The 27,486-nt window shown below is 35.8% G+C and overlaps 1 protein-coding gene across 4 annotated transcripts in view; it reads right to left on the bottom strand.

Moving 5' to 3' along the window:
* The window catches only part of ASTN2 (astrotactin 2), a 1,144,107-nt gene that overhangs the window by 102,648 nt on the left and 1,013,973 nt on the right, over positions 1-27,486 (bottom strand). For all 4 annotated transcript variants that reach the window (XM_043982377.1, XM_043982378.1, XM_043982376.1 and 1 more), the window contains one exon: positions 7,243-7,384. In XM_043982377.1, coding sequence (XP_043838312.1) covers positions 7,243-7,384 — 142 coding nt within the window. The remainder of the gene's footprint in view (positions 1-7,242; positions 7,385-27,486) is intronic.

Consider the following 27,486-nt stretch of genomic DNA (forward strand, 5'->3'; position numbering starts at 1 on the left):
TGCATGCCTGCTGTAAGATGACAGCGCTGTACTCATGAAATACAATGTTATTATAAAGAACCTGTCATAAGGGAAGATGAGATGACTCATCTCTGGTATCATAGCTAGTAAATATCAAAATCATGATTTGAACCCAAATCTGATGTCAAATGTCCCTTCCCCCTCCTTCACAATTCTTTCATAGTTCATGGAATAGTATACTGGTCACTTAGTTTGGGGAACTAGGAAATAGATACAAATATGATCTGTTACTTTGCTAGATCCTACTTGCTTTATTTTAATGTGCTAATAGCTCTTAACCAAGAGAAGAGACAACAGTGACAGAAACAGATTATCGAGGTAGGAACTCAGGTGTCTATTGAGTTTATTTGCAGGCATTTGCTACACAGCAAATGGAATAATGCCACTGTATACACACACACACATATGTATATATATATATATATATATACACACACACACACGTATATAATGTGTATATACATATATACAAACATATGTATATACATACATACACACATATACATCTATCTATCCATCTATCCATTTATCTATCAATCATAATGATACTCCTAAACCAGAATCAGGAGAACATTATCTTTGAGTTGTTTTTCAAGTAGATGGGATGAACTAATTCATCAATAGTCATCCCATCCCTCCTGGGCTCAGCTCTTCACAAGGCCTGAGCCACTTCCTGGCTATTTGAATTCAGATGGTTACCTTCCCTCCCTGAGATTTTCCTCATTTATGACAATAAGAATGTTGAACTCAATGATCTTGAAAGTCCTTTCTGGCTCTAATGCTCCAGCTTTTGTGGTTAGGTATATAGCCTATAGCTATGAGGTATGGTGGAAATAAGTGATCCATTTGGGGTTCCAACACATGAACATAATATCCTACCCATATGGTTTAACCAGTTACATTTTAGCACTGACCTAAGAGAGGGAAAAGAGGGATGTGGGAAGGCAGAAAGTGAATGAAGAGAATGTGGAGAAGAGATATGGGAGACGAGAAAGGAAAATCAGAAAGGAAGAGAGGAAGAAGACAGAGAAGTGAAGGAGGGCAGAAGGAGACCAAAAGAAGAGAGGGAGAGAACAAAGTTGAAAAGTACTCCAACACCCTGGCTCCTTTCACTGGAATGTCCTGAGTCAACCTCTGGGCTCAACTCTCCAGACACATTTGGTTGGAGACTGAAGGAGTCATAATCATTATAAAATTAATTGTGATATTGTACCTTTTTAGATGAACTACAAACACTTGATAAATGTTGAGAGTTAAGTCTAGAAGGAATTGCAATACTCATGGTACAGAAAGTGAAGCCGAAGACCAAAGAATGTAGGCTATACTTCAGGGTCTCCTATCAGATCTTGTACTTATATTAGTCTTGATACTGAGGCTCTACAGCTTCTCCCTAAAACCACTGACCCATGACAAAGGAAATGTGGTTTCCACTCAGATGAGGGAGTCCCTTCTTAGGCATGTACCAACCTATTCTCCTTCCTACATCTGTCACTAGCAACAGAAACTCTGCCATCTCCCTGGGTTTAGGAGGCAGAACCCCATCACCCACCCAGGAAATGTTGTGGTGCCCCAGTTGCCATTCAGCTGACAGATGTGGGGGGGCAGGTTGGTCCTTCCCCAAGAAGAAGGGTGGGGGACAGGCATCTGGCCTCATCTTGGTCCTATTCACAGATTGAAACCCCAAGGACCTGTCCAGTGGGAGTATGAGCTCTGAAAAGCTGGCCTGGAGGAATTCCTGATGACTTCCATATTATTTCCAGTAAATTTTGTGCTGATTCTTGGCACAAGTGGCGGAAATGAAGAGGGTAGGTTAGGAATGTAAATAAAGAGAAACATTGGGATTTAATCTAATATATAATTATAGTATCCGTGGCGGTGGCGACGGCAACCTCGGCAATGGGTTACACAGGCAGCTCCCCCAAGGGGCCTTTGATGAGGGGGGGTCTGTGTAGGGCAGTGTAGGGAACAGAACTGGCCTTTCCAAGATTCCTTGTCTCGCCCCCTGGGGTCTTTTTGGAGCAAACCCTTTTGCCAGAGAAATCAGACTTCATTCTGGAAATGCATAGACATTAAAAGAGGGGAAAAAAAGAAAGAAATTGAATAAATACCCTAACTCCAAGGAACAGCTTAGCAGAGAGGAAAAACATCAAGACTGTCACAAGGCTATATTGGAGGAACCAATTATATAAAGAAAGCAAACATCAAAAGTGAGCATTCAATAGGATCCATGATGATACACCTAGCAAGCTTCCCCTCTTTGGGTCTCAGTTTACTCATCTGTAAAATAAGGGGGTTGGACTTGATGATTTTAAAACTCTATCCACCTCTAATTCCTAAGATTTTATAGTGTCTGGAGTTTGAAATGTGAAAAGTCAGTGACTATTTTCTAGTTGTCTGGCTGTATCTGGTAATCATCTCTAAGATCATAGGAACTAGTTGTCTTCTGAAGTAGAGAGTGCTCAAGGATCATAAGATTTAGAGCTGGAAAGGCCTTCAGAGGCCACCTCATCCAACCCTCTCATTTTATAAATGGAGAAACTGAAGACCAGCAACTTGCCAAAAGTCACACAAGTAATATCAGAAGCTTCCTTTGAACCCAAGTTCTTTGATTCTGGACACAGTGTTCTTTCCACTGTACTGCTTCCTGTAGTAATAACAGTGGTAATATGTAGTCAAGTGTGGATTTGAACTCAGATTGTGGAATTTCAAATACAGAAACAAGGCAGAATGGGAAGCTTATATAGCATTTATTTTTTCAGGGTGGGTGGCCTCAGAACAATATTAGGTATGCAATTCCCTAGTTAGTAACCCTTATTCAGAAGTATACTGGTCATGGATATATGGTCCGGGATCGTGTTCCATTTCTTTGGGAATTTATTCTCAATGAGTTGATGGTTTAATAGAGGTGTATGTGTATGGTGGTGGTGGTGGTGGATTTGAGGGTTCATTATCTGTTGTAATTTGTAATCTGTAATCTGTGGGAACTGTCCCTGAACCACAGACTGAGAACATACTAACTCAGAACTTCTTGTGAGTAAAGATGAGGACTGAGTAATGGTTAATTGTTTTGGGTAATTCCAAAGGAAGGTGGGAAAAGGAAAGTTGTCTGGGCCCATAATCAGGGATGCACAGGAAGCACTGGTGGTGGATATGGTTAGGCTCAGCCAACCAGTCAAGGGTATCTGCACTAAGCAGGGATTCACCTGATAAATCAAACTAAAACCAAGGTCTCCCACAAGTGGCCAACTTCCCCAAGGGCTTGGGAATCGCTCCCATTAGTGAAGCATTTGAGGAGCTTGCCCCTTCCCTTTCTTACTCAAAAACAAGACAAGAGAAACAAACAAGGCAATTCAATTTAAAAATGACACTGAGCTAATGTTTTTACTTTGTCACACTGGGGTGAATTTAGGACAAAGAATTTGCCTTGACTTTCGCTTTTCTGATGTCTTGGCCTGTGGCAATGTTTGACATTACAGGGATGGAGGGGTTTCAAATGCAATTAGTCTTCCTAGATGCAGGGGTCTATTTGAATATGTCTCCCTCTGAGTTTGAGTGTGTGTGTGTACTCCAGCATGCCTGTGTACTTGGCTGGGGACTGGCCTATTTGCTTTGATTCACACTGCATCTCACTTCCTTTTTTCCCCCATTTCTTCCCTTTCTTTCACTCATCCTATATAGCCACAAAAGTCACAGAATTATCATATGTGACCTTGGAGAACACAGAATCCAAACCCTTCGTTTTAATTTTTTTTTTTTTTAGTGAGGCAATTGGGGCTAAGTGACTTGCCCAGGGTCACACAGCTAGTAAGTGTTAAGTGTCTGAGGCCGGATTTGAACTCAGGTACTCCTGACTCCAGGGCCGGTGCTCTATCCACTGTGCTATCTAGCTTCTCCCTAACCCTTCGTTTTAAAGATGAAGGAACTAAGGTCCAGATTGGGAGGTTTGTCCAAGGTTAAACAGGGAGATATTGACACTTCTGGGATGAAAACTTAGACCTCCTGACTCTTCACTCAATGTTCTTTCTCTTTTTTTTTTTTTTTTTTTTTTGCAGGCAATGGGGGTTAAGTGACTTGCCCAGGGTCACACAGCTAGCAAGTGTCAAGTGTCTGAGGCCGGATTTGAACTCAGGTACTCCTGAATCCAGGGCCGGTGCTTTAACCACTGTGCCATCTAGCTGCCCCCTTCAATGTTCTTTCTACTCTTGCACATGGCTTCTTTGCTGTTCAAGACCCCCTTTTTGTGCTCTGCCTTGGGCCTACCCTATCAGAAAGTACTCATTCCCTAGAATGAAATTGAGAGCCTAGTTTCTGTCTTTATTATTCTGTGAGCTTTGTACAGGATATACATTTGAATCATCATTATTATTTGTCTTTACATGGTGAACAAGCTTGAGGTAGTGGTTGGGGGAAATGTGTGACCTCCAACAAATTACTTTACCACCCTAGGTCTCGGTTTCCTTGACTATAAAAAAAAAGGAGTTGGGCTAGTCAATGAAGGTTTCCCCTTCATTCTAATATGTTATAATTATTTAAAGAGAAAGAGAAAAAAGAAAGGAGAGGTGAAAGAGAAATATATAAGAAATGGGGGAAGCAACAGAAAGAAGAGAAATGAGGCAGAGGTAGGAAGAGAAAGGAGAGACAGGGAAGAAAACCAAATGATGTTAAGAGGGAATAAAGAGAAGAGGAGAAACTTAAGAGCTGAAACACAACCTCTTTTGAAAAAGCTTCTCTCTCCCCTAAAGCAATGGGCAACTCCAAGTAGGGGTACTAGTAGAGAGCAAGTTATCATCTTGAACTTTATGGGAGGAGAGGAGCTAGAAAGATCTAAAGCTGTTCCAGACACTAACCTGGCATCTTTTCAGAGCCGCCCAATTCCCATTGATATTAATAAAGTAAATTAAGAAAAGGAAGCATGTAAAGTTATAAACAGAAAGTCTTGCTTCAAGCACGTTTCCAGACAGAGAAGGAGAAATGGGGAAGAAAAGGCTTTTCCTCTTTCGGAAACTGCCAGTGAATTGCAGGGGGACCAGCCCTGGGTGGGTAGAGTTGGGGGGGGAGGAGGAGACCAAAGGGTGAGTAGGAAAAGTATTAATCAAAATATTTGAAAGTTGACAGTCACTTTGCCAGCTCTCAACTTTAACTGCTTTTGGGATTCCATAAAATGTTTCATTACTCACTACAAACCAGGGCTTAATTATTTCAGTGGTGCTGACACCAAGTCCTTGAGTGCCTTTCTTGCCTTTTCTCTTTCATGTGGGTTTCCCCAAAGAGACTGCCTTTTCCTCCCACTCAACTGGGCAGCTGGTCCTCTGACCCTTTGCCTGGGTACTACCCTTTTCTAGTAGATGTCTACTACCCCAGGAAAGCCAGAAATGGGTGTGGGGGTGGTTAGGGAATCAGAGGTGTGAGAAGAGGTGAGACAGCACAGGCCAGACAGGCTCCAATATGTAATAGAAAGACCTCATCACTTATTTCTTCTTCAGACTAAGTCAGAGAAGGAAATTTTTGTAAAAGATATTATTTTGATCATAGAATTGGATCATAGATTTGGAGCTAGAACCTACTTCAGAGGCTATGTATCCCAGTCTAGTCCTCTCAGATAAGAAAAGTGATGGCAGGGAACTTATATACTTTACCTAGAACCCCAAAGTTACTAAGGAGGCAGGGAAGGAATTTGAATCCAGGTTTTCTGACTCTAGAGGCAGTGTTCTTTCTAATATCCCATTTCATTCTTCTGCTTAATTTTTTAAAAGTATTTTTTTGAGGGGGCAACTAGGGGTTGCAGTGGATAAAACACTGGTGCTGGATTCAGGAGGACCTGAGCTCAAATCCATCCTCAGACACTTGACACTTACTATCTGTGTGACCCTGGGCAAGTCACTTAACCCTCACTGCCTTGCAAAAAAAAAAAAAAAAAGAAAGTATTTGGTTCCCAACTTCCTCTAAAGTTAAATTCCAAACTCCTTAATCAGGCAATAATATCCTCTGTAAGCTGACCATAACCTGCCTGTTCAGTCTTATCTCTCAGTTTTCCCCAAACACACACTTGAATCCAGCCTAATCAGTCTATTTGTCACCCCTGGAACATGCCTTGTTGTTCCCCAGTTCTGTGGGGGAATGGTGTGCCTTTGGTTTCCTTATTGGACCTTCTTACAATGCCCCTGCCTATCCATAGCCTCACTAGCCTTCCACAGCCAGCTCAGATTCCACCTCCCAGGCCCTTTCCTGGCTCCTGCAGTCTGAAATAATTTCTTCCTCCTCTGAATTCCTATATAATGCTCAATAAGAACCAGATTTTCCCCTACAGATAATTACATCATTTAGGCCAAATGAGATATTAAGAAAAAAGCCTTGGTCTAAGACCATATACATTACTATTTTCTAGGGCTATGCATTTATTTATGGGTGTGGAAACAAGCATTGAGGCTGAAATGCATGAAGAATCAAGATGGATTTTCATCTGAAATGGACAGATAAGTCTTCTAGTTTTCCATTTGGATCTTCAAGGGTTTTGGAAGGAAGAGAAGGAAATAAATGGGTGCCATGTATTAAATAAGGGAGAGAATGATTATAAATATACAATGGATTTCATGGTTTTACTGTGAAAAAAAAGTTTAATGTTGAAAAAACATTAATTTCCTAAGAAACAGTGTGGTTTCATGGAAAGATGTGCTTTACTCACATTTCTGTAATTAACTGTATAAACTTGAGCAAGCTAATTCTCTTCTCTGAGACTCGGTTTCATGATCTATAAAATTAAGTAGTTTGGCTCAATGATTTCAAAGGTCTCTTTCAATTTCAAGAATCTCCATTTTAACACAGCACAGTATGTTCTAAGGTTCTTCCAGTTCTAACATTCCACATTCAAGGGTCTCTTCCAACACTAGCACTGTATTTGCTTTGTTCTAACATTCAAATATATCCCATGCTCTAAGGACCCTGTCATTCCTAATATTCTATGAATTATCATAGGTATGAATTGTAATTTCTCAAGGTATACTGGTCCATGTAAAGAACACTTAGAGGACTAAAAGATGGAATAACACATACTGTTCCCTTCAGAAACAGACTCTCACTACAAAGCAGGTTTTAATCATTTCAGTGATGCTGACATCAAGTCCCTGAGTGCCCTTCTTGTCTTTTCTTTTTCATGTGGGTTTCCCGAAGAGACCATCTTTTCCTCTTTCCCCAAGTTCCCCAAGTGCTTTCATTATATCTTACTTGTAGAGACCATCAGGTTCCAGACACTTGAAGATGACTGAATAGATGCTAACTTCTGGGACCTCACCATGGCTTCTACCAGCTGCTACACAAGATGTTCCAAGGCCAGAGAGCAAGTCATCAGCAAAACTTAAGAATTCTCCTGGAGGAAATAAAAAGATTGAGAGTAAAGGTTAGATGGATAAAATATAATACCTACTCCTAAATATGAAAACATTTCTCATATTACCCAAATGAATTAGATCATATGTATATTCTTAGTAGTTCTTTTTTTTAAAAATAAAGTCATCCAAGGGCATAGGATAAAAGGACCATAGATTTAGAATTGGAGAGTATCTTAAGTCAAATTATTCAACTCTTATCTTTTCTTTTTTGTTTGTTTGTTTTTTGGCAGGGCAATGGGGGTTAAGCGACCTGCCCAGGGTCACACAGCTAGTAAGCTTCAAGTGTCTGAAGCCAGACCCGAACTCAGGTACTCCTGAATCCAGGGCCAGTGCTTTAACCACTGCGCCATCTAGCTGCCCACTCTTATCTTTTCTTAAGGAGGAAATGAGGTTTCAGAGAGGTTGCAGCTGGCCCAATGTTGTATAAGTGATAAATAGCCAATATAGAATTTAAACCCAGGACCTCAGACCCAATATCTAGATCTCTTTTCATTGTATCATGCTGCAAAGTCACATGGATAAACCTGAAAACATTATTGTTTTCCATCATGCTATTTCTCTACTCAAAAACATTTAAAGAGTCCCTAGTTAAAATAGAATAAAGCCCAAACTCTTCAGTCTGGCACTTAAGACTTTTCTAATCTGGGCCGGCCTATTCAAACTTATCACCCACTTATCCCCAATATGAACTTTTTTATGCCAGCCAGACCAGTGTCTTGAGTATCTCCATACCCACCTTGAGCTCTGGGATAATTAAATATTTATAGTTGAAAACAATCAATAAGAACATCTGGGTTCACAGAGTACAATTAACTTCTTTTCACACAACTGATGTCTAGATCACTTACCTTTTTGGCTGGGGTAATTTTTAAGACTCCATCCCCTTTATAAACAATTTTAGATTCACCTCTTACAGGTTTAAAAAAAATGGAATTACATGGCACAGTGGAAAGGGTGCTGACCTGGGAGTCAAGGGGCCTGAGTTCTAGTGCTGGCTTTACCCCTAGCTTGCGTCTCTTCCTCTCTGGACTTCTGTTTTAATTCTCTATAAAATGGGGAAGGGGAATTGGCTTTAATGACCTCTAAAATCCTTTCTAGCTTTGAGTCCATGAAAATTGTATAACTCTTTGGGTGATGATGGGCAAATTCTAAACCCTTTTCTGGGTCTTCATTTCTTCTCTAAAATTAGGAAATCTCTTTCTATTCTGTGAATACTAGAGAAATGTTCCTCCTGTAAACCATTTCTTTCACTTTTGAAAATGTATCCTGAAACATTCAACATGACGGAAGCCTGCTGGAATTGCGCAGCAGTATTAATCATTATAAGCAGTTTAGTGAAGAATCATAGAGTGTGTGACAAAATATGGAGTAAATAATAATTTCCAGAGAGAAAAGCATTCACTTTCTATCACATTGCTTGCTATTTAGTAATAACCTTCCAAGCAGTCCATAGAAAAGAATGCCTATAAATCTCCTTCCCTAAAAAATTCTAATTTTTCTTGATCCATCTAATGATATATTGAGATACAGACTCTGGGCAGTAGATTTTTTCCCCTAGGTCTTCAGACAAATGCCTTAAGTAGAACTTGAATCCATTCTCATTTACCACTTCTGAAGGATTATCATTTGAAAAATAAACAAAATAAAAACATTACAATGTAGTCAATCTAGACATAAGGGATTATTCTTGTCCTGATTTTTACTAACTAGCTTTGTGACCTCAAGAAAGTCATTTCCCTTTGGTGCAAAGGAGATAACAATAAAATTAGAAACAGGCCTAATTCTGTTATCTATTCTCTTGGTTACATTTGGTAGGTCTCTTCAGCTCTGTAGCTTCTCAATTTCACCCACTAAAAATTATCTGAGTCACCAAGAGATTAAGTTGTGAAAGGATGACTTGGCCAGTAACTGTCTAAGGTAAGATTTGAACACCGGTCATTCTGACTGTAAGGCTAGCTTACATTACTGCTGCTCTAAGTATTACTATCCACATGAATATGTGGGGATGCTAAGAGAACATGTCACTCAATAAATTTGAGTGGCTTCCTGTTGCCTTTAGAATCAAGTATAATCTCCTCCATAAGTGTTTAAAGCCCATTAGAACTTGAACCTAGACTTCTTTTCTAGTCTTTTGAAACATTATTTTCTTTCACACATTGCGTAACTATAAGTTCCTTGAGGACAGGGATTGTTTCAATTTGTCTTTGTATCCTCAATACCCAACACAGTATCTGGACTTTAAAAGATATTTAAGAAATGCTTGTTGATTAAAAATGGCAATACATCAAGCACGTAGTCAAATGTAAATCAATTCTCTTTTAGCCTTTCTGACAAAAAAACTTCATGTTTGCACCAATATAACATGAATTTTCCTTTCTGAGACATATAATGGAAAGACTAATATAGAATAATAACTTTCTAACTCTTTGAACAACCATCTTAAGTGGAATTCCAGTTTTTGGTTACTCTTTTATGAAAACAAGAAGACCAACAAAGAAGATAGAGCAGGAGGAAGCAGCACATTCCCTTTCTTTCCTACAACTATTCCAACAAAGACTTAGAAACAGATTGAGTAAGGGTAAGGAAATCAAAAGAAAAACAACCATCGGTCACTTTTCAAGCTCACAATTGTGAAATCAGTCATAGATAAGTGACTACAGCAGGAACTATGGAACAAGGGTGAATATTCAGCTCTGTTGCTCTGAAACTGCAAAGACTTCTAGCCAGAGCTAGTAACTCTTTACCTGAGTTCCAACATGAGGTGAATCTACATGTGTGTTGCTAAAAATAAAACCAGAGTCCAGAGCCTACAAAACTCAGACAAGGGAGGAATAGCAAGTACACCATGGTTTTGATCATAGTGTTTAAAGCTGACTGAAAATTTGCAGGTCCTTCAAGAGTAACTATGGAGACCCAGATTCCTAAGGTACAAACCCAGAAGAGAATAATTTCAAAGTATTTATAAGCAAAAGCTCAAAGAAAAACAGAACTTGGCCACAAGGTCACAAAAAATCCTGGAAGAAATGAAGCAAGAGGTTTTTTAAAAATATATTTTTATTTATCCAGTGAAATAATTCCCAATTACAAGTAAAAAATAATATTAATTTTCAAAAATGTAGAGTTCTAAATTTTTTCCCTTGCTCCCACCCTACCCCTATCCCCCATCCAAAAAAGCAAGCACTTTGATTTCAATAATACATGTGAGGTACCATAAAAGAAATGTCATGTTAGGCATGTTTTGAAAGAAAACAGAATCAAAATAAAATAAAGTTAAAAGAAGCATGTTTAAGTCTGCATTCAGAGTTCATCAATTCTCTTTCTGGAGGTACATAGCATTTTTATCTCGCATCCTTTGGAACTGTCTTAAGTCATTTCCTTGATCAGAGTAGCTGTCTTTCACACTTGATCATCCTTAGAATATTGCTGTTTTACTGGTTCTACTCACTTTGCATCAGTTCATGTCATCCCAGGTTTTTTCTGAAACCATCCTGTTGGTCATTTCTTTTTTCTTTTTGTTTTGTTTTTGTTTTTGTTTTTTTTGGTGAGGCAGTTGGGGTTAAGTGACTTGCCCAGAGTCACACAGCTAGTAAATGTCATGGGTCTGATTCCGGATTTGAACTCACGTCCTCCTGAATCCAGGACCGGTGCTCTATCCATTGTGTCACCTAGCTGCTCTCTGTTGGTCATTTCTTATAGAAAAAGTATATTCCATTACAATCATATGCCACAGCTTGTTCAGCCATTCTCCAATTGATGAACATCTCTTTAATTTCCAATATTTTGCCACCAGAAAAAGAGCAATGAGAAAATTGTTTGAACAAATAGGTCCTTTGCCCTTTTCTTTGATCTCTTTGTAATAAAAACATAGTAGGGATATTGCTGGGTCAAAGGTTATGTACAATTGTATTGTCCTTTGGTCAAATTTCCAAATTGATCTCCAGAATGGGTTGATTAGTTCACAACTCCACCAATAGTGAATTAGTGTCCTAATTTTCCCACATAACCTACAGCATTGGTCATTTTCTTTTGCTGTCATATTAGCCAATCTGATATGTATGAAGTGGTAATCAGGGTCATTTTAATTTGAATTTCTCTAATAGTGATTTAGAGCATTTTTTCAGGTGACTATTAATGACTTTTATTTATTTTTCTGAAAACTGCCTATTCATATCCTTTGACCATTTATCAACTGAGGAAAAGCTCTTATTTTTATAAATTTGGCATATTTACCTATATTATTTGAGAAATGAGGCCATTTTCAGATAAACTTGTAAATTTTTTCTCCTGTTTTTCTTCTAATTTGGGCTGCCTTATTAGTTTTGTTTGTGCAAAAGCGTTTTAATTTCATGTAATCAAAATCATCTATTTTACTTCCTATAATTCTCTTTATCTCTTGTTTGATCCTAAACTTTTCTATTATCCAAAGATCTGACAGGTACATTTTTGTTTCTTTCTTTTTAATAAAAGTATTTTATTATTTTCCAATTACATGTAGAGATAGTTTTCAACATTTGTTTATATAAGATTTCCAATTTCCAATTTTTCTCCCTCCCTTCCCCCTCCCCTAGGAAGCAGGTAATCTGACATAGGTAATATATATATAATAACATTAAACATATTTCTGCATTAGTCATGTTATAAGAGAAGAATCAGAGCAAAAGGGAAAAACCTCAAAAAAGAAAAACAACAGCACCAAAAACAAAAGAAATAGTATGGTCCAATCAGCATCCATATTCCACAGTTCCTTTTGTTTTTTTTTTTTTTTTCTGGATTTGGAGAGCCTTTTCCATCATGAGTCCTTTGGAACTTTCTTGTACCATTGGATTGGTGAGAAGAATCTAGTCTATCACAGTTGGTCAACACATAATGTTGATGATACTGTGTACAATGTTCTTCTGGTTCTGCTCATCTCACTCATCATCAGTTCATGCAAGTCCTTCCAGGTTTCTCTGAACTCCTCCTGCTCATCGTTTCTTACAGCACAATATAATTCCATCACATTCATATACCACAGCTTGTTCAGCCATTCCCCAATTGATGGGCATCCCCTCAATTTCCAATTCCTTGCCACCACAAAAAGAGCAACTATAAATATTTTTGTACATGTGGGTCCTTTTCCCTTTTTTATGATCTCTTTGGGGAAAAGGCCCCAAAGTGGTATTGCTGAGTCAAAGGGTATGCACAGCTTTATAGCCCTTTGGGCATAATTCCAAATTACTCTCCAGAATGTTTGGATCAGTTCACAGCTCCACCAACAATGCATTAGTGTTCCAATTTTGCCACATATTCTCCAACATTTATTATTTTACTTTTTTGTCTTATTAGCCAATCTGATAGGTGTCAGGTGGTACCAAGTACATTTTTCTATGCTCCCCTAGTTACTTATGATACCATTTATGTTTATAATATTTATTCATTTTGATCTTATCTTGATGTACAGTATGAGATGTTGGGTTTCTTCATATGCCTAGTTTCTGCCAAACTACTTTACAGGTTCCCCAGCAATTTTTTTTAAGTTCTTACTCCCCAAATCTTGGATCTTTGGGTTTATCAAACATGACTACTATGGTCATATACTAACGTGGATTATGTACTTAATCTGTTGCACTTATCCACCACTCTATTTGTTAGCCAGTACCAGATTGTTTTGATGATTACCACTTTGTAGAATTCTTAGAAATCTGAAACTCCTTGTCTGTCTTACTTCACTTTTTTCCCCACTTATCTTCATATTCTTGACTTTTTGTTTTTCCAGATGAATTTTGTTATTTTTTTTAGTTTGATAAAATAGTTCTTTGCTAATTTGATTGCTTTGGCACTGAATAAGTAAATTAACTTAGGTAGAATTGTCATTTTTGTTTTATTATATTGGTTTGGCTTACCCACAAGCAATTAATATTTCTCCAAATGTTTAGATCTCTATTTGTATGAAAAGTGCTTTATAATTGTGTTCATATAACTCCCAGTTTGTCTTGGAAGGTATTTTATTTGTGTGTAGACAGTATTTTATTTGTGTGTAGACAGTATTTTAAATGAAATTTCTCTTTCTATCTCTTCCTACTGGGTTTTGTTGGTAGTATGCAGAAATGCTGATGATTTGTGTGGGTTTATTTTATATCCTGCAAAGTTTGCTAATGTTAATTATTTCAACTAGTTTTTTTTATTGATTCTCTTCTGTTATATAAGTATGCCATCATATCATATGTAATAAGTGATATTTTTGTTTCCTCATTGCCAATTTTTATTCCTTCAATATTTTTTCCTAGCTTATTGTTTTAGCTACCATCTGTAGTGTAATATTGAATAAAGGTGATGAGAATGAACATCCTTACTTCACTCCTGATCTTTCTGGGAAGGTTTCAAGTATATTCCCATTACTGACAATGTTTGCTCTTGGTCTTAGAGAAATAATACTTGTCTTAAGAAAAACTCCATTGATTTTGTATGCTTTATAGTGTTTTAATACGAATAGGTGTAATATTTTTTCATAGTTTTTTTGTATATCTATTGATAGAATTATATTTCATAGTTTTTGTTATTAATAGAGTCAATTGTGCTTATAATTTCCATAATATTGTCAAAACCATATTTGTGTCGTAAAAAATTGATAGGACTCCTTTATTTTTCAGTTAGTTTATACAATACTGGGATTAATTATTCCTTAAATGTTTGGTAGAATTCATTTGTAAATTCACCTGGTACTAGGGTTTTTTTCCTTAGGGTGTTCATTGATAGCTTCTTCAATTTCTTTTTCAAAGATAGTTATTTAAGTATTTTATTTTCTCTTCTGTTAATCTGGGCAGTTTATATTTTTGTAAATGTTCATCCATTTCATTGAGATTGTCAATTTTACTGGCATATTCTTGGGCAAAATAACTCCCAATAATTGCTTTAATTTCACCTTCATTGGTGGTGAATTCACACTTTTCATTTTTGATACTAGTAATTTGGTTTTTAGCTTCTTTTTAAAAATGAAATTAACCAGGGCAGCTAGATGGTGCAGTGGTTAAAGCACCGGCCCTGAATTCAGGAGTACCTGAGTTCAAATCCGGCCTCAGACACTTGACACTTACTAGCTGCGTGAGCCTGGGCAAGTCACTTAACCCCCATTGCCTGCAAAAAAAAAAAAAAAAGAAAAGAAAAGAAAAGAAATTAACCAGTGGTCTGTCTATTTTAATGTTTTTTCCCATAAAACCACCTCCAATTTTTATTTATTTAGTTCATTTTTCCTTTCAATTTTATTAACCTCTCATTGGATTTGCAGGGTTAACATTTTGATGTTTAATTGGAGATTTTAAATGTATTCTTTTTCTAGGTTTTTAATTGTAGGCCTAATTTGTTGATCTGCTCTTTCTTTTATCAGCATAAATATTTAGAGAGATACTTTTCCCTAAGTCCAGCTTTGACTTCATCTCACAAATAATAGTATGTTATCTCATTTTGTCATTCTCTTTAATGTAAATATTGTTTCCATGATCTGTTCTTTGACACATTCATTCTTTGAAATAAGATTATTTAGTTTCCAATTAACTTTTTTTGATGCAAAAATTTTATTTTTTTATGAATTGAATAGAATTTTATTTTCCAAAATATATGTAAAAACAAATTTTTTCATCAATTTTTAAAAACTTTGTGTTCCAACTTCTTTTCCTCCCTCCCTTCTCACTCCCCACCCACAAGAACTCAAGCAATTCAAAATAAGTTATACATGAGTAGTCATGGAAAACATTCCCACATTAGCTAGGTTGTGAGAGAAAACAGTAAAAAACAAAACAAAACAAACCCTTCAGATTAAGGTATTGTCAAAGAGGAAAAAAAATATAAAAATGTGTTTCTATCTGTTTTCAGATAACATCAGTTATTTTTCTGTAGATGGGTTGCAATTTTCATAAGTCCTTAAGGGTTATATTGGATCATTTGCTTGCTGAAAATAACCACATACTTCCCAGCAGATCATCTTACTCTCTTGCTGTTATTTTGTATACAGTACATTTCATTCTGCTTCAGTTCATGTAGGTCTTTCCAGGTTTTTCTGATAGTATCCTGTTCATCATAACCTGTATACAGTACCTTAAACTTGACAGAGAATTTTGTTCATAATAGCCCAGCAAAGTACGTACCATACATTTTGCCATTATAATCAATCATCATAACTATTTCCCTCTATCCTATTCCCTTCCCATGATATTTACTCTATTTTCTATCTTCTTTTAATCTATTCCTCCTCAAAAGTGTTTTACTTCTGACTGTTCCCTCTCCCATTCTGCACTCCCCTTTTCACCCTTCCTTCCTTATCCTTTTCCCCTCCTACTTTCCTGTAGGGTTAAATAGATTACTCCTCCCAACTTGGTGTGAATGTTATTCCCTCCTTGAGCCCACTCTGATGAGATCAGGGTTGCCAAGCTAATTCTGTGTTCTAAATTTTTCTTCCTTCGTCCCTCCTCAACCCTCCCTATGAAATCAAGTAATTCAATATGTCATACTTGTGCAGTAATGCAGAACATCTTCACTTTCCTTGAAAGTGTTTTGCTTTTTACTGCTCTCTCCCCCACTCTGCCCTTCCCTCCTTCCCCTCTTTCCCGCCTCAGGGCAAAAATATATTACTCTACCTACCTGAGTATGTATGTTAATCCCTCTTTGAGTCAATTCTGATATTAAGGTTCACTCACTGCCCCACTCCTTCCCCCTCTTCTCTTCCCCTCCATAAGCTTTTTTCTTGTTTCTTTCATGTGAACTACCTCTCCCCAGACCATCTCTCCCCTTTCTCCCCCCACCCCCAGCTTATTACTCCTACATCTCAACCCTATTTTAAAGATGTCATCATGGGTTAGTTAGGTGGCACAGTGGACAAAGCACTAGACCTGGACCCAGGAGGCACCAAGCCCAAATCCAGCCCCAGACATAAGACACCCCACCCTGGAGCTCCACAAAGAACAAAACATAAATGTTTTACAGATATCATCCCTTCATATTCAGTTGAGACCTGTGTCTTCTGTGAATTCCTTACTGAGATAGTTGTTATGAGTTTGAATCCAATTAACTTTTTTTTTTTTTTTTTTGGTGAGGCAATGGGGGTTAAGTGACTTGCCCAGAGTCACACAGCTAATAAGTGTCAAGTGTCTGAGGACAAATTTGAACTCAGATCCTCCTGAATCCAGGACCAGTGCTCTATCCACTGTGCCACCTAGCTGCCCCCAATTAACTTTTAATCTATGTTTCCATGATTCTTTATTAAATGAAATTTGTATTTCATTATGATCTGAAACGGGTGGTTTTAAAAAAAAATTCTGCTTTTCTGCATTTGGTTATGAGATTTTTATCCCCTAATACATGGTCAATTTTCATGAAGGTGCCATGTTCAGCTGAGAAAAAAAAAAGTTATAGTCCTTTCTATTCCCATTCAGTTTTCTTCAGAAGTCTTTCATATCTAATTTATCTAAAGTTCCACTCACTTCCTTGACTTTTTTCTTATTTATTTTGTGGTTAGATTTATCTAACTCTGAGAGGGCAAAGTTGAGGTCCCCTTCTAGTGTAGCTTTCGACTGTCCATTTCCTCTTATAATGCATTTAAATTTTCTGTTACAAATCTGGATGCTATGTCATTTGGTGCATATATGTTTAGGGCTGATATTACTTCATTGTCAGTGGTGTCTGTTAACAAAATGTAGTTTCCCTGCTTATCCACTTTAATCCTATTTTTTTTGCATTTGTTTTGACTACAATAATGATTTCTATCCCTGTCATTTTTTGTTGTTGTTGTTGAGGCAATTGAGGTTAAGTGACTTGCCCAGGGTCACACAGCTAGTAACTGTTAAGTGTCTGAGGCCGGATTTGAACTCGGGTACTCCTGAATCCAAAACCGGTGCTCTATCTACTGAGCCACCTAGCTGCCCCCTATCCCTGCCATTTTTATTTCATCTGAAGCATAATAGATTCTGCTTTGGTCCCTTATTTTAACTCTGTGTGTCTCTCTGTTTCACATGTATTTCTTGTAAACAACTTATTGTTGCATTCTGATTTCTAATCCATTCTGCTATCCACTTCCATTTTATAGGTGAGATTATTCCATTTACAGTTATGAAAACTAACTGTGCATTTCCCTCCATCTTATTTTCTTCTGTTATTCTTCTTTCTCTTTTTCTCTTATCTCTTCTCTAAAATCTGTTTTTCTTTTGATCACTGTCTTCTCTCTGCCTTCCCATTTTTTAAACCTCTGCTTTCTTCTCCTACTTCCCTGATGGATAAGACATATTTTTATTAAAAAAAAAGATATATTTTTATTAACAATTAAATAGGTATATGTAGTTTCCCTCTTTGAACTAATTTAAATGTAAAGCTTGTTTTGCCTGTTCCCCCTTTGTCTCTCCACTGTAAAAACTCTTCATTGCATGCCTCTTTTGTATGAGATAATTTTCCCTATTCTTCCTCTGCCTTCTTCCTTCACCTAGAACATCCCCTTTTCTCCCCTATTCAAGTTTTTAAATATTATCTCAACATACTTGACTCATTCCTGTACCCTCTTTCCATGTAGAATTCTTTTAACTGATTTAATAATAATGTTTTTAGAAGATATATGTATCATCTTCCCATATAGAAAGTTAAATAGTTAATATTATTGAATCCCTTATGATTTTTCTTTGATGTTGGCCTTTTTATGCTTCTTTTGAGTCTTGTATTTGAAAATCATATTTTCTATTCATCAGGAATGCTTGAAACTCCTCTCTTTCACTAAAGATCCACTTTTTTTCTTGAAAGATTATTCTCAGTTTTGATGAGTAGATTATTCTTGGTTGTAATCCCAGTGCTTTTGTCATCCAGAATATCACGTTCCAAGATATAAATCTCCTTTAATGTGGTAGTTATTAAATCTTGTGTGATCCTGACTAGCTCCACAATATTTGAGTTATTTCTTTCTGGATGCTTGGAGTACATATTTTTTTTTACCTAGGAGGTCTGGAATTTGGCTATAATATTGCTGAGAGTTTGTCTTGTGGGATCTCTTTCAGGAGTTGATTGGTGGATTTTTTTCCAATTTCTATTTAACCTTCTAGTTCTAGGATATTGGAACAGTATTCCTTGATGATTTTTTTTGAAATTATCAATGGCTCTTTCTTTGATTATGGCTTTCAAGTAATCCAATAATTACCTCAATCTATTTTCCAGGTCAGTTTTTCTATGAGGTATTTCACATTTTCTTCTATTTTTCATTTTTAAAATTTTGCTTTATTATTTTTCAATGTCTCATGGAAATGTTACTTTCCATTTGCTCTATTCTAATCTTTAAGAAATGATTTTCTTCAGTGAACTTTTGGATCTCTTTGACCAACGTTTTTAAGGTATTAATTTATCAGTATATTTTGTGCCACTTACCAAGCTCTTAATTGTCTTTTCTTAAAGAGAACTTAGTGACTCAGTGAACAACATGAAATATTAAATAAAAATTGAGACCAAAAAAATAAGAGAGCATATAATATATCTGATATTAAAAGTAATTAACCTGGGGGCAGGTAGGTGTTGCAGTGGATAAAGCACCGGCCCTGGATTCAGGAGTACCTGAGTTCAAATCCGGCCTCAGACACTTGACACAGACTTACTAGCTGTGTGACCCTGGGCAAGTCACTTAACCCCCAATTGCCCTGCAAAAAAAAAAGTAATTAACCTAGAAAACAGATCAAGGAGAAATAAATTCAGAATTATCACACTACCTAAAAGTCACAACAACAATAAAAAAGGCCTGGATATCAGATTTAAAAAATTCATGAGGAAAATTTTATGGGTCTATTTGATCCAGATGGCAAAGTGAAAAATAAAAAGACTTCCCTCAGTTATCTTCTAAATTAACTTCCCAAATTAAAGCTTCCAATTTCAAACTCTTGTCAAAATACAGAGGTCCCAGATTAGTACACACACATTTTTGTATGTATATGTTTTATATATGTATAGATGTACGTATAGTCACATAGAAAATATGTTTGCATGTTTCTGCATATGTGTATCTATACATACCATACATGTATATAAAATGTATACTATACATCTCTCTATATGTGTATATATATGTACATATACATATATATATATATAGAGAGAGAGAGAGAGAGAGAGAGAGAATATAACCAAAAAGAAAGACTTCAGTTATCAAGAAATTATAGTCATGATCACATAAAACTTAGCAGCTACCACCTAAAAGGAGAGGGAAGCTTGGAATATAATATTCCAAAAGGCAAAAGATAGATATACAACGAAGAATAATTTATCTACTAAAAGTAAATATAATCCTTCAGTGGAAATAGATTTTTAATGAAATAGAGGATTTTCAAGAATTCCTGATGAAAATACCAGTGCTAATTAGAAACTCAGAAATATAAACAAAGGAGTTAAGAGAAACAAAAGAGATACAAGTGAGAAATCAGAAGAGAAGATACAAGGGTAAGGTGTTTACATTCTAATAGAAGTAGATTATAAAAGGATCCCTTCAAAACCCAATGTTATTGTATCATACAGGAACTTAAATAAGAGGGATGGTCTGAGAGTGGTTTTGTTATATTTTGATGCTTTTAAAAAAGAAAGAAAAGGAAATGGAGAAAGAATATACCGGGAAAGAAAGGAAGAATTTACCTCAACGGATGAGAGGTTACCAATAGAAATCTCTACAAAGAAGGCATAAAGGATTGGGGGAGCAAGTGTCATTTATATCTCTCATTCATCAGAAGCAAATAAATTAAAGTAGAATACAAACAAAAATGGAATAGAACTCAAGAAAGAAACATGACAGAACAGAGAGAGGGAAGAAAGGGGAATAACATGCAGTAGTAGTTTTCAAAATGTGATCTCGGGCCTCCCAATTCCTGTCAGGAGTCTATGAAGTCAACACTATTTTAAATATGTTTTAATTTCTAATATGGAAGTATTGACAAACATAATCAATATAAGCAAAAGTCCTTTTGGAGAGGGAGATTTGTCTATAATTAAAAGTGCTAATATGTCCAAAGACCAAAAACGTTTGAGAACTACTGAAATGAGAGAGGAAGATTTAACTAGTCATAAGCAAAACAAAATTCCAACCTTGAAGAATGCATTGTGAAATGAGATTTTTAAAGTAAAAGCATAAAAATTTGTGATTGGGAGCTAGGTGAAGGGGAAAAAAAAGTAGGAAGGTTGTAAAAGCAAGATTGCATAAAACAAAAAAGTATTGGTGCTAGCCTCATTTCTGCTTTCTTAACATCACTTTTTTTTTTTTGTAAAGGGAGGAGTAAAAGAGCCAAGAGTACAAAGTTTAAAAGAATAGGCTGAAGAGAAATTCATGAATAATTATTGTCTGCTGTGATATACTTACTCATCCATAAAAAAGAAGAGGACAACTGAATGAATTAAAAACCATAATCTAACATTATGCTTTTGTTTTTGTTTTATTTTATGATAAGAAAAATAATTGAAATATAAAGATTCATAAAGAATTAACATAAGGGACTAGTGCAAAATTGATTACATTTTTGTTGAACTCAAAAAAGCAGGGGAAACTATTGAGACTTAGTTAATGCAATGGTATAAATAGATATGATTAAAGAAATAGACAAGGAAAATACATTATGCTTAAAAGTACCTTAGAAAATACAAATTCATAACACAAATGCACCAAAAAGTAAACATCTGAATACATAAAATAAATAGTAAATGTAGTAAAGGAAGAAACAAATAATACAATTATCATAGTTGAGGATTTCAGTGTATTCTTTTCAGAACTAGACTAGTCTGACAAGAAGAAATAAAAAAGAAAGGCATTGAGGAACTAAATAGAATTTTAAAACAGTTAGACATGAAGATCTCTGGTAGTTACTGAAGGGAAATTAAAAGAATCATAAATATTTTTTCAGGACTGCATGACATTTATAAAAATGATGATGTATTAGTGAATAAAAAATCACAAATAAATTAAAAAAGCAGAAATTTACTGATCAAAATGCAAAGTGCTATTTAAAAAAGATTAAAAATTAATTTTGTACTAGAAAGCTTCATCCTAAGGAATTGCTGGGTTAAAAAACAAATCATAGATGCAATCAATAAGTTTGTGAGAGAAAATGACAAAAATGAAACCACACCAAAATTTGTGATATGCAGTCCTTAAAAGAAATTTTATCTCTAGACAGTTTTATCAGCAAAAGAAAGCACATATCATTTTTAAAAACCATCCATTTCCAAAGTAGAAATTCTTAGAAAAGTGAAGAAAAGGTTAACAAAATTATAATCAAAATTAAATCCACAAATGAAACTAGGAACTGCTAAAAATAGATAAATCACAAACTAATTAATTTTTTTAAAAAGAAAGAATCAAATGACCAGTAAAAAATTAGGAAAAGGAGGATTCCGAACAAATGAAGGAAAATGAATAAATTATTAAAAGTAACCTTGTACAAATATTGCCAATATTACCTTTTTAAAAAGAATTTTAACAAGCCATAAATAATCCCCTAAAGGGGAAAAAAAGGACCAGATGCATTTACATGTGAATTTAATCAAACATCTAAAGAAGTGTAAATTAAAATTTTTTACAAAGTGCTTGCAAAAACAACAAAAGGTATCCTAACAAATTCTATTAATCAGATATAATCTTGATAACCAAACCAGTGAGAGTCAAAACAGAGAAAGAAAATTACAGACCAATATCCCACTTAATGCTAGTATCTTCCCTTTTGTGATCATTTCCATTTTATCTTGGATATCTTGTTTTTATATAATTGTTTACATGGTGTCTTTTCCAGTATACTGCAAGCTCCTTGAGAGCAAAAGCTTTTAAAAAATTTCTTTGCTTTAGTGTTTGGCATATAGTGAATATGTAGTGACTTGACCAAGGCATACTGAGTTTTTTAAAAGTCAGACAAAATATTAACAAAGAGGCTACAGAAACACATCAAAAATTCCATATACTAGAAGCAGTTTATACTAGAAATGCAGGATTGGTTCAATATTTGGAAAACTACCAACATAATAGACAAATTCAATAACAAAATCAATAAAAATCATAAGATTACATCAACAAATGCAGAAAAGTTTTTCAAATGATACAAACCCCATTCCTATTAAAAATACAAATAAATATGCCCTTCTTTAATATTTTAAGTAAACTTTAACACCAAGATACAACATTTTATGCAATAGGAATAGACAAGAAAAGCCAAAGAAAAATAAAAATGATCTCATTTTGAAGATATCTTTTACTTAGAGAAACCTAATGAGCCAGCTAATACATTAAATGAAACTGGTAAAATCATCAAAGTAAAAGGATATAAAATAAATTTACAAAAGTCAGTGTTTTGTTATAATTTGTTACATATAAGTTCAACAGGAAGAGACAAATTCCAAAATAATTATAGGATCTTACATACCAAGACACATATAGGAATTTTATGAATAAAACCATAAAACAGTCTTTATGGAAATACAGGCCTAAATAATTACAGAAATATTAATTGCTCATAGGTAGACTGAGCCAATATAAAATGACAATAATAATTAAATTTACTTATTGAGTGTCACATCCAAATATCAGAGGATCAATGAATAGTTCGAAAAAATACTAAATTTCATCTGGAGGAATGAAAAGTGAAGAATCTCAAGAAAAATTATCTAAAAATGTGGGAATGAGGGACTAGTATTAGTCTAACATTCCTATCTTATACAAGATAACATCCAAATGGATATATGACTCGAATCTAAGGGGGGGTGGTGGTGGAATATTCTATTGGATCTATGAATAGGAGAAAATTTCATGACCAAAAAAGGGAGAGAGAAAGGATCACAGAAGACAAAATGATTACAGAAATTTTAAAAATCATCCTTTCCCCCAAAAAGAAATATAACTAAAATTAAATGAGAAACATGTAATTGACAGCAGGAAGGAGGAAAGTTGGTTTCAAGTTTCTCAGATAAAAGTTTCATTTTCAAAACATATACACAATTGATTTAAATATATAAGAATAAAAACTGTTCCTTCAATTGATAGATGATCAAAAGATATGAACAGGAACTAACAGCAGGTATTTGAAAAAAATACTCTAAGTCACTAGTAATTAGGGAAATAAAAATTAAAGGAACTCAGTTTCTACCTCACATAATTCATATTATTAAAGGTAATAAAAATGGAAAATGATAAATATTGGAGGGGCTGTGAGAAAACAAGCACCTTAGTCACTATTTGTGGACATGTTAATTGTTAGAGCTGTTAACAGAAGTAATAAGCATCAAAACCAGCAATGGAACTCAGACCAGGACACCTCATCCTTCTGCTATACCCCATTAACTCTACTTCTTTAGTTGTAATATAGACACAGTATACTTCAATCAGTCCTGATTCTATTCTAAAGCATTATTCTTTTTGTTTCTCTATTTGTCTACTTAAGAAGCAATGCTGGCAGATTCCTCCATGTAAAGATGTAAATTAATTCCAATTTTAAAAGTCAATTTCATTTTTAGTAAATATTGAAAATAATTACAAAATTGAACCTGGTATAGATCCTGAGAACAGTAAGTAAACAATCAACTTTGGGGAAATAGTGGCTAAAAAAATTGTTTGTTTAGCTCTCCAATACATTGGTTACTATGGATTTACTGTGGTTTTTTAACATGAAAAATCTATGAAAATTAAAATATCTGTAAAAACAAAGAATCCAATATGTAGAATGCAGGGTCTAGAACTTTTTCTTATAAAAGAAAGCTGCTTACTGGTGATTTTTGTATTCCCATTTTTTTTTGTCTGTAACTCACTTATGTCTACTTTCCCAAAGAACAGAATATAAATTGAAGTAAACAAATTTACTGTGTATAAAACATTTTATGACTTCTCAGAAAGATGCCAAGGCAATTAAAAGTGTGCCCCAAAGGCCTGGAAAATAGGACACATGAGCAATGAGATAGGGTGACTGGTGGCAGAGATAGTGCTGAATTGAGAGGGGCAATGTTAGCACCTGGCCACTATCTCCAGCTGAGTTCTTATAGAAGAGTGTCAGTTGTCAAAGCTTCTTGTTTTAGCTTCTTCTGTGTCATTTTCCTGAATTTACTTCAAGCAGATCTTGACCTGATTTTGGATCTTTGGTCTCTTAAGGCTCACTTCATGACTCCTGCCCAGACTACGCCTCTCAATTCCTGGATCTGATCTTGGCCTGGCTTTTTTTGTTGTTGTTGTTGTTATCAATGTGGTTCTCAGTTTGGAGATCTGTCCAAGATATTTTTCCTACTTGGGAATGTTAATCTCTACTGTTTAGTTACAACATACCCACATCAGGTGCAGGAATAAATGATGAATAATATGCAGAGAAATCTCCATTTTAACTATGCCTTTTAGACAGAAATTGCCTGATTGATAAAGTTTGGTATACAATTGGACTAAATTTTGAAATATAGCTCCAGCCATTATCTTATTTTTAATTTTAATTTAATTTTATTTTTGTGGGGCAATGGCGGTTAAGTGACTTGCCCAGGGTCACACAGCTATTAAGTGTTAAGTGTCTGAGGCCAGATTTGAACTCAGGTCCTCCTGACTCCAGGGCCAGTGCTCTATCCACTGTGCCACCTAGCTGCCCCATGCCACTTAGCTGCCCCGCTCTACCTAGCTGCCCCTAGACTGCCCAATTATACAAAGATCAGTGGGAAAAAAAGACAATGGATTTAAATTGAGGGAAGATAAATATAGATTAGAAACAATAACTTTCTCAATTGTTTTCTTTTTTCTTTCAGGGCAATAAGGGTTAAGTGACTTGCCCAGGGTCACACAGCCTGACAGTCTATGGCTGGATTTGAACTCAGGTCCTCCTGAATCCAGGGTCAGTACTTTATCCATTGCATCACCTAGCTGCCCCTCTCAATTGTATTCTGTGTTTGAATACATCAAATTCTTTTAGATGGAAGATTAGAACAATAACAAACATGATTCCTAGACTTAGTATTTATATTTTTACAATGAAAAGGGTCATTAAACATAAAATAGGGGAACAAAATAGGCTATAAAATTGAATTTCCTGTAGGTCTATGTGAGAGTGTAAATATAAAGGAGTTTGGAGGTAGGGGACTGGCTTGTAACAAGCAAAGGATCTGAGAGGTACTCTTCTCGAACCCTTTCTTTTTACATTTAAGGAAACTGAGACCCAGAGTGAATAAATCACTCCTATAAAGTCACAAATATGGTAAATGACAGAGCTGGGATTTGAACCCAGGTTTTCTGTCTACAAATCCAGTACTATTCCACTATACCATACTTCTTCCCCCATAACACCCCTTTGCTTTTATCCATGTAATAGAATTTTATAAACAGAAGGATTTCCCTTCAGTGAATCCTTCCTCCAGTGCTTCCAGTGGGTGATGTTGGCTTTTTGGTGTTTTTTGGTTTTTGTTTTTGCAGGCAATGGGGGTTAAGTGACTTGCCCAGGGTCACACAGCTAGTAAGTGTCAAGTGTCTGAGGCCAGATTTGAACTCAGGTACTCCTGAATCCAGGGCCGGTGCTTTAACTACTGCGCCATCTAGCTGCCCCAATGTTGGCTTTTTTAAGACCATGGCAATGAAGCCTAAGATCTGGAAGGGCCTACTTGGCTACACAAGCTTTGAATATAAATCCAGCGACTAGTTATCATTAGATGATGAGACTTGCATAATGATTATCAACAGGGATCATCAATGGAATAATTTTTTTTGGTTACGATTTTTGAAGCCTGTTATGGCATGTGATGACTTCCATTCATTGAGAAAGCACCTATTCCAATGACATCTTGAATCTTTTGGGAAATGGAAATCAGAAGAAAGGACCTTCAAGGTTACCTAGTGAAACCCAGTTATTTCACAGATAGGAAAACAATAACAATCTGAGAGCTGAAATGATTTTTACAGAATCACAGAATCTGAAATGTGGACTCCTCAACACTTGCTTCATAATGTTCCTGGCTAGTAGGCATCTAGCTTCCCCTTGAAAGTTTAATTGTGGAGTCCTAGAATTGGAAGGTACCTTAAAAAGCTATTGAGTCAAACACCTCCATTAAACAGATGAGGAAACTGAATAATAATACTAGCTATCATTTTTTTTTGTTTTAAGAATGACAAAGGTCTTTTAATATATGTATACATTACATGTGTGTGTGAAATCTGATTTGATCCTCACAACAACCCAGCGAAGTAGGTGCTATTATTTTCCCTATTTTAAATGATGAGGAGACTGAAACAGATATAGGTCAAAGTAACTCCTCCAGAGTCACCCATCTAATAAGTCTTTGAAGCCATTTCTTACCTTAGGTCTTCCTGACTCCAGGTCCAATGTTCTATCTACTTCACCATCCAGCCAAGAGAGGTTAAATGACTTGACCAGAGTCACTATTTCTTTTTTTTGAACATCTTTTTTTTTTTTTTGGTTGGGCAATGAGAGTTAAGTGACTTGCCCAAGGTCACACAGCTAGTAAGTATTAATTGTCCGAGGCCAGATTTGAACTCAGGTCCTCCTGACTCCAGGGCCAGTGCTCTATCCACTGTGCTACCTAGCTGCCCCAGAGTCACTATTTCTTAAGGCACCCTGTTCCACTTTTAGAGAGACCTAATTGTTAGGAAGTTTTTCATCATTTTGAGCCAACATCTGTCTGCCAGCAACTTCCTCTCCATTGGTCTTTGTTTGCCCTTTTTGTCCTAGAACTAACTAAATCTAATCCTTCTTCCATAGCACAAGTTTTCAAATGTTTGAAAACAACTATCATTTCATCCTTAAGTCTTGTCTTCTCCAGGATAAATAAATATTCTGAGTTCCTTCAACTGAATCTCACATGAGTTGATCTCCAGGGCCCTGACCATGCCACCATGCCTCCTTGCATATTCTCCAGTTTACTAAAATCCCTCCCAAAGTGTCAGCCAGTTACTCACTGGCAGATATGAAATGAATATTAACCTATGAAATGGGTGTCCCTGAGAATATAGTTTCTTTTAGGGATAACTCTAGCAACTCTTGTTTCCAAAAAGCTGTCAGCTTTTAATGAGATGACCTCCTCTGTAAGTCTCTGAAGCCTTGTCCAGTAAGCTCCTTCACACATGATGAAGTGACATGTCTACACTTGC

The sequence above is a fragment of the Dromiciops gliroides genome, chromosome 2 (assembly GCF_019393635.1).
Source record: "Dromiciops gliroides isolate mDroGli1 chromosome 2, mDroGli1.pri, whole genome shotgun sequence".
NCBI classification, from domain to species: Eukaryota; Metazoa; Chordata; class Mammalia; order Microbiotheria; family Microbiotheriidae; genus Dromiciops; species Dromiciops gliroides.